At 37.5% G+C, this 7,666-nt stretch overlaps 2 protein-coding genes across 2 annotated transcripts; both read left to right on the top strand.

The window, feature by feature from the left end:
* The first annotated feature begins 326 nt into the window (after positions 1 to 326).
* Positions 327 to 1,876, top strand: LOC129579647 (zinc finger protein OZF-like). Its single transcript, XM_055469816.1, has one exon. The coding sequence runs from the start codon at positions 644 to 646 to the stop codon at positions 1,874 to 1,876; it is 1,233 nt and encodes a 410-aa protein (XP_055325791.1). The 5' UTR covers positions 327 to 643.
* A 2,690-nt stretch (positions 1,877 to 4,566) lies between these two features.
* On the top strand, positions 4,567 to 6,512 carry LOC129579648 (zinc finger protein OZF-like). The gene is made up of 2 exons (XM_055469817.1): positions 4,567 to 4,622; positions 4,914 to 6,512. The coding sequence occupies exon 2, from the start codon at positions 4,917 to 4,919 to the stop codon at positions 6,267 to 6,269; it is 1,353 nt and encodes a 450-aa protein (XP_055325792.1). The 5' UTR covers positions 4,567 to 4,622; positions 4,914 to 4,916; the 3' UTR covers positions 6,270 to 6,512.
* The last annotated feature ends 1,154 nt before the right edge of the window (positions 6,513 to 7,666 follow it).

Genomic DNA, 7,666 nt, shown 5'->3' with positions numbered 1-7,666 from the left:
AATGTCTTAGTTCATCACATCGATTGCGATCTTTGTACATCAATACTTATTTCGGTTTCAGTGAATCAATAAATGTTTAGAAATTCATTTGCATTGTTTAACCGAAATTTTTGAATTGAACTCAACGAATTTGCTCAAAAGAGAGCTACCAATCGGCATGAAGTGTGTGCATATGGCGACACAGTCAACTTAACGAAATGTCATCAACACGAATAGCAACCGTGTGAATCGCAGTATCAATTCTGTAGGATATGCTGAGGTTTTCCATTGTTCAATGAGTCGCAGAGTTGGGTAGACTTTTTGTGAGAACCGTGAAAAGACATTTTCAGTAGAAAAAGGTCGAAGAACAAACCTGAGTGTTGAATGTTTTTCATTTTTTTATTCATTTTTTGGATGCCATTTTTTAGTATGCAATTTTTGTGATTCGGTCGTAAAAGTGAACAATCATAAAAATAATTGATGCCCAAGAAAATTGTTTACACATAACCCAACTTATGAGCGTATGCGATGAGTGCACATTTTTTGCAAAGACACGTGGTTTGCATTTGATTGAAGCACTTTTTATCATTATCGAGATATTAAAATAGTTATTTTAAATGTTGACTATTGATTTTTGATATTGTCTTTTCGGTATCAACAGATAATGAACCCATTCAAAGGTGTTCCTGGCGGACGCAGCAAGCGCAAGTCAACGTTGGCAAAGGTTGAAGTCAAGCAAGAGCCTGGTATTAAAGAAGAGCCCAACGACGGTAATGATGTCATGAACATAACACGTTCGAGAGTTCATGGAAGATATCGGGTGAATTACGATGGACCGGTCAACTTTAACGATGATTTCGATGAAGTAAAAGATGAAATCAAATGCGAAGAAGAAGAGACGCGCAAAGATAAGGACTCGACACCATGTGAACGATCGAATAAAAGCGCTGTCACCAACCATGGTGACAACGAAGAGCCTATGGGTTACGCAATCGATGTTCAATCACCAAAACCACTTGGCAGCGGAAACAAACGCAAGGGAAGTGCGAAAAAGCAGAAAAAACGAGCCATTCCCAGGAATGAAGCGGCCAAAAAGCAAAAGAAGCACAAATGCCATGTGTGTAATCATGTGGCAGTTCGAAAGTCTCATCTCATATTACACATGCGAATTCACACTGGAGAAAAGCCGTATCAGTGTGATGTTTGTTCGAAGTCCTTTGCACAAAAAGGTGCTTTGGACAGTCATAAGAAAACGCACGGCCAATTCCGTTGTTCAAAATGCAATCAAGGATTTGAACAAGAATCAGTCAAGACTGATCATGAAAGGCTATGTAATCCCCAGCAATTCGAATGTGAAACTTGTGGATATAGAACGATCTACAAACCAAATTTGGAAAGACATATGCGGATTCACACCGGAGCAAAGCCGTTCGTGTGCTCAGTTTGTTTCAAGTTGTTTTCAAACAACTCTGATCTTCATAGGCATTCAATGACTCACAAAGATGAACTGCCGAATGCTTGTTCGAAATGTGGTCGACGATTTGCCACTCCAGACGATAAGCAATCACACGAAACGCACTGCCAACGAAGTCTTTTTGCATGTAATCAGTGTAATTACAAAACTGTCTACAAGGCTCAATTGAAGCGGCACATGCAAGGAAAACACGGAGCCAGAGGATCGATCGAATGTGAAATTTGCAACAAGAAGTTCGTCGAACGTATTGTTTTAAATCGGCATTTGTCATCAGCACACAGCGACCAGTTCCCGTTCCAATGCTCCAAGTGCTTTGCAGGATTCGTAATCGAAGATGCAAAAGAGGTTCATGAAGATAGCTGGGTCACCGCCAGTATCAATGCTATTTGTGCAAAGAGCATCGCCGAGACAAACAACATTTGAAGATTCACATGCGAAAAGATCACACCGGAGAACGGATTCAATGCGAGGTGTGTACAGCAAGCTTTACCAAGAAAAGTAATGCCGATCGACACATGAAAAGAGTTCACCGTTTGACAAAGAAATAAATCGCGTATTTCATAAATGTATTAAGACACACTTCGCTCATAATTCCTTCAACTATTAACAAAACTTATTATTCTATACATTTCAAACACCTTTACCATTTGAAATCATTTCGATTTATCATCCAATACTTTTTATTGCCACAAATTCATGAATAGCTTCCTTAGATTCAAGCTCCATTGTTGAATGAAACCAAACAAAAATAAATTGTAACAGAAACATAAAGAAAATCGAGTTGACATTTATTTCACAGTTTATTTCTGCAGAAAATTCATCTTGACGAACTAATGGAACAAAAGCCTTTTTTGGCAAATGTGTTATTTCAACGAAGTCCATTACGTTGCGTTCTAATCGAGTTTGTCCGTTTTAATGATGATGTTACAGTTTCAAAGCGTGATTTTATTCACCATTACCAGTAATAACATATTTTGTTTTAATTAATATCTAGATATCATTTGTACATCGGTTCAATTTGCATACTAATTCAGCATGAACGCAGAGCCATGAAACCGAACTGTCAAACTACAACGGGGACCGCGTAGTCGGTTGTCATTCGTTGCGGAACGCGCTAAAAGTATGCATAAGTACATGAGTACATATTTCAAGCATTCTGGTTAAAAAATATTTCAATTATTTATAAAAATATACCTAGTGTATCAATATGAAAACCCATTTTTAATAACATTTTAGAAACGTTTGAAAAAATACCGAAAAAGAATATGAACTTTCTTTTTTTTTTTGCTCAGAAATTCTTTGCTAACATTTTTCTTGTTTTTGATTGACAAAGTGAGGTTAAGTATCTACTGACATGTTCAATGTGTAGAACAAATTTGTGCACTCGGTGGAACAAAGCCATTGTGTGTTTAAGGAGCCACTTTATTCCCATGGCTCCTGAAACACATTTTCAAGCTCACTTTGTAGGAAGCGAACGTAAAAAATGAGAAAATTGAATTAATTGATTTCAAAATTCATTTGAACATCAGCAAATCTAAAGAAAACTTAGATAAATATGTTCATGTTGGAAACATTTTTCTAAATTTGATAATGAGGATGTGTCATCCAAATCATTCATTGCATTTAAATAGGAAATAAAGAAACAACATAATTTTACACAAATATTCATTTTCCACTCGATTTTATCATTTTTATTCACTCCATTAATAATATACGTTCACGAAAATACGTTGTCTTTTTCAAACATAGTAGTTCAAATTCAACGAGTCGTTCTACGAAGGTGCACTTAAGACTGTCTGGCGTGTATTTAATTTGTACTTTATTCTGACAGCCGCGTTGTAATTGATGATGACAGTTCGGTTTCGCCCCTCTGCATGAACGCATGATAAACTTCATCACATTAGCCTTAATTCAATTTTATTTAGGTCAACTGTAGCATTTTTCAGGAATGTCAACCAACAAGTCAGTCGTAAGTCGGCAAATAATTTAGAATCGCTCATTTGATCACACAAACCAAACATGTGTCTCACTTTCACGTTTGATCGTTCAATGTTCATCTCAAACAACCTTCCAATAAGTAGTTCAGTCAGTGCGATGTCCCAAAAAGGAATTGACACCAGTTTAGTGCTGGTTTGCCGCTCTCACACTACAGCATACTGTATGTAGTGTGGTGTGAGAGCAGCAAACCAGCACTAAACTGGTGTCAATTTCTTTTTGGGGTGAGAAATGCAAGACAAACCAATGCGATTCCAATTCGATTTTTATGACATCAAAGCTGAAGAAGATGACTTTATCGCATTCGCGAGGCACGGAAATTGGACAATTTTAAATACTAATGAGTTTACATTCAAATAAACGAAGAAAAACTAACGATTGAGTTTGTTGTTATTTCACAATCGTCTGTTTCAGACAATAAATCCTCCCGACAAGAGACACTCCCAATAGTGGCACACATGAATTTTCCCTCCAAATAATCATACACGATTTAGAACAATGCTATTCTATTACTGCGATGTTCTACTGAATTTCTTCGTATCAACTTTCAATGTGCAATTATCGTGTGATGAAATCTCTGATTTTTAAAAGGCAATTTCTCAATGGGGAATTCTCATAGTTAGCTTAAACTACAATGTTAAAATGTTAACGGAATGTAATGCATCAAAATCGGATATCGTATTTTACCTACGCAATGATTGCACATTCCAAGAATGCATTCTATTTCGATATTACAGATTTAATAGATGTTATGTCGTTGACTTCCTGCAATGTGGAAGTAAATATTGACAGCTTAATGCAATACATCCCTACTAAAAGTATCTGTTGCCTATTGAACATCGAGCATCGCACAATCATCCAGCATTTGTAATGCGATCGATCCTAGTTTTGATAAAAGCCGTGCTCAACATTTGATTTTGTAAAATAAAAATTTCGAATGAATTTAACGAACACTTTTGAATTGAACTCAACGAATTTGCTCATAAGGGATTAGTAGAATCGGCATGAAGTGTGTGCATGTGGCGACGCTGACAACTTAACGAAATGTCACCAACAAGAATAGCAAGCGAACGCATCGCAGTATCAATGCTGTAGATATGCTGAGGTTTGTCATTGTTCATTGAGTCAAAGAGTGGAGAAGATATTTTCAGCAGAAAAAGGTCGAAGAACAAACGTGAGTGTTGAATGTTTTTCATTTTTTTATTCATTTTTTGGATGCCATCTTTTGAGTATGCAATTTTTGTGATTCGGTCGTAAAAGAGAAAAATAATGAAAATCAATTGATGCTCACGAAAATTGGTTGCACATAACCCAACTTATGAGCGTGTGCGATGAGTGCACATTTTTTTCCAAAGACACGTGGTTTGCATTTGATTGAATCACTTTTTATCATTATCGAGATATTTCAATAATTATTTTAAATTTTGTCTATTGATTTTTGATATTGTCTCTTCGATATCAACAGATAATGAACCCATTCAAAGGTGTTTCTGGCGGACGCAGCAAGCGCAAGTCAAATTCGGCAAAGGTTGAAGTCAAGCAAGAGCCTGGTGTTAAAGAAGAGCCCAACGACGGTGATGATGTCATGAACATACTGCGTTCGAGAGTTCATGGAAGATATCGTGCGAATTACGAAGGACCGATCGATTTTGCTGATGACTTCGATGAGGTAAAGGATAGAATCAAATGTGAAGAAGAAGAGACGGGCAGAGAAAAAGAATGGGCACCGTGTGAACGATTGGATGACAGCGCCGCCGCCAACGATGATGACAACGAAGACCTTGTGGGTGATGCAATCGATGTGCTACAACCGAAACCAGTCGGCTGTGGAAAGAAACGGAATGGAAGATCCAACAACAAACGAAACATTCCCAGGAATAAAACGGTCGAAAATCAAAAGAAGCCCAAATGCCATGCGTGCAATCATTTGGCAAGCGACAAGTCTCACCTCAATGTACACATGCGAATTCACACTGGAGAAAAGCCGTATCAGTGTGATGTTTGTTCGAAGTCCTTTACACGGAAAAGTCATCTGAAGGTGCATAAGCAAACGCATGGTCAATTCCGATGTTCGAAATGTTATCAAAGATTTGAGCGCGAATCAGACAAAATCGATCACGAAAGGCTATGTAATCCCCAGCAATTCGAATGCGACACTTGCGGACATAGAACAATCAACAAATCAGATTTAAAAAGGCATATGCGGACTCACACTGGAGAGAAACCGTTCGTGTGCCCAGTTTGTTCCAAATCTTTTGTGAACAGCTCTCATCTCCAAAGACATTCAATGACTCACATCGATGAACTGCCGAATGCTTGTTCGAAATGTGGCCGACGATTCGCCACACCAGACGATAAGCTAGCACACGAAACGCGCTGCCAACGAGGTCTTTATGCATGCAATCAGTGCCATTACAGAACTGTTTACAAGACTAATTATAAGACACACTTGCAATCAAAACACGGAGCAAAACGATCGATCAAATGTGGAATTTGCAGCAAACAGTTCGTCCAACAGATCAAACTAAATCAACATCTATCATCAGCACACAGCGACCAATATCCATTCCAATGCTCCAAGTGCTTCGGAGGATACGCAAGCGAAGATGCAAAAAATGTCCATGAAGATAACTGTGGCTATCGTCAGTTGCAATGCCATTTGTGCAAAGAGCATCGTCGAGACAAACACTTCCTGAAGTATCACATGCGAAAAGATCACATCGGAGAGCGGATTCAATGCGAGGTGTGTGCAGCAAGCTTTACCACAAAAGGTAATGCCAATCGACACATGAAAGTAGTTCACCGTTTGATGGAAAAATAAGTCGCACATTCCATAGATTTAATAAAACGCAGTTGAATTTGAGATCATTTGCTCGTGATTCATAAAATTGATTGAATTCATAGCTTAATACACTTCAGAGATTTTATTTCAAGAATTTGAAATCATATGCAAACAACATTTAATATTTTTCGCATTATATGAACTTCATGATCACCACCTTAGACTTAAGCTACATTTTTGATTCAAATGAAACACAAATAAATTGAAATAGCAACAGAAAAAGAGAAGAGTGTTGACTTATATTTCGGAGTTTTTTTCACAGCAATTTCTTCTTAGCCATCAAATGAAACAAAAGCTGTTTTTGACGAATGTCTTATATCAACGAAATCCCTTACGTTGCGTTCTGATCAAGTTCGTACAACGTTTGGATAATATCGCAGTTTCATGGCGTTCAAAATTCCACATATCAAAATATTTGGTTTTAGTTGATTTCTAAATATTATTTGTCCATCGGTTTCATTTCTTCAATCATTACACATTACAAGTATTTTCGATCGCAAACAAAAACACGCTCCTTTCATACGGCTCTTTCTCAATGCATGTTGGTTGAATAATGATACGCGATAGATCAAAACGGAGAAATACTTGATGTATTCTGTTGACGATTGAAGCAAAGTATATCAAAAGCGCCACCTAACATGATGCGACATTGGATGCGACGTTCGAACGAATCAACACCTCTGCGTACAACGCACACATAGACTCTTTGCATTCACACGAACGTACACACAAAAACTTTACTTTCACACGTACGTATAGTTACAGAGATTTGTGATTGGTGGCGCTCCCAACAAAGTTTCCACAGCAGTTCTAAACGTCAAACATTGCTATAGCATATGAGCTAGACAGTGTTGCGATAGATGAATGAATGGTTCAGACTGGTTCTAAGTCATTTTAATTGTTTGTGCAAGCCACAGAATTCTCTCGATTTGCATACTTTATCAGCCTAAATTCGTAATAAAATCCATTCCTAATTCAATTTTTGCTGAATTGTAGCATTTTCGGGAATATCAAAGAATAGCTCAGTTGCTAGTCGGCACACAACGTTATTATCGTACGTCAATTATACATGTATCTCACACTCGCATTCAATCATTCGATGATCCTTTCGATAAACATTTATATTCGGTGCGATTTAAGAAATCTCAGAAAAGTCCAATATGATTCAAATTAGAATTTACGACAATAATGCTTAACGAAATTTATTGCATTCTTCGATCGCGGGGTTTAAACAATTGAACATTGGACAATACCAAATCCTAATTTGTTTACATTCCAACAAAAATGTGGCGAATGAGTTTGTTTTGGAAACAGTTTGTTTATATCACTCAGCGAAACCTACCGCGATAAGTGACACTCGCAATAGTGGAATATGT

The sequence above is a fragment of the Sitodiplosis mosellana genome, unplaced genomic scaffold, assembly GCF_009176505.1.
Source record: "Sitodiplosis mosellana isolate CC-2019 unplaced genomic scaffold, AAFC_SMos_1.0 Smas_scaffold_6355, whole genome shotgun sequence".
In the NCBI taxonomy this organism is placed as follows: domain Eukaryota; kingdom Metazoa; phylum Arthropoda; class Insecta; order Diptera; family Cecidomyiidae; genus Sitodiplosis; species Sitodiplosis mosellana.
The sequence above is the reverse complement of the archived record's forward strand: the minus strand, read 5'-3'. Positions and strand labels throughout refer to the sequence as shown.

Excerpts from the sequence above, each read along its gene's own strand:
- LOC129579647 (XM_055469816.1), top strand. The coding sequence starts at position 644 with ATGAACCCATTCAAAGGTGTTCCTGGCGGACGCAGCAAGCGCAAGTCA.
- LOC129579648 (XM_055469817.1), top strand. The coding sequence starts at position 4,917 with ATGAACCCATTCAAAGGTGTTTCTGGCGGACGCAGCAAGCGCAAGTCA.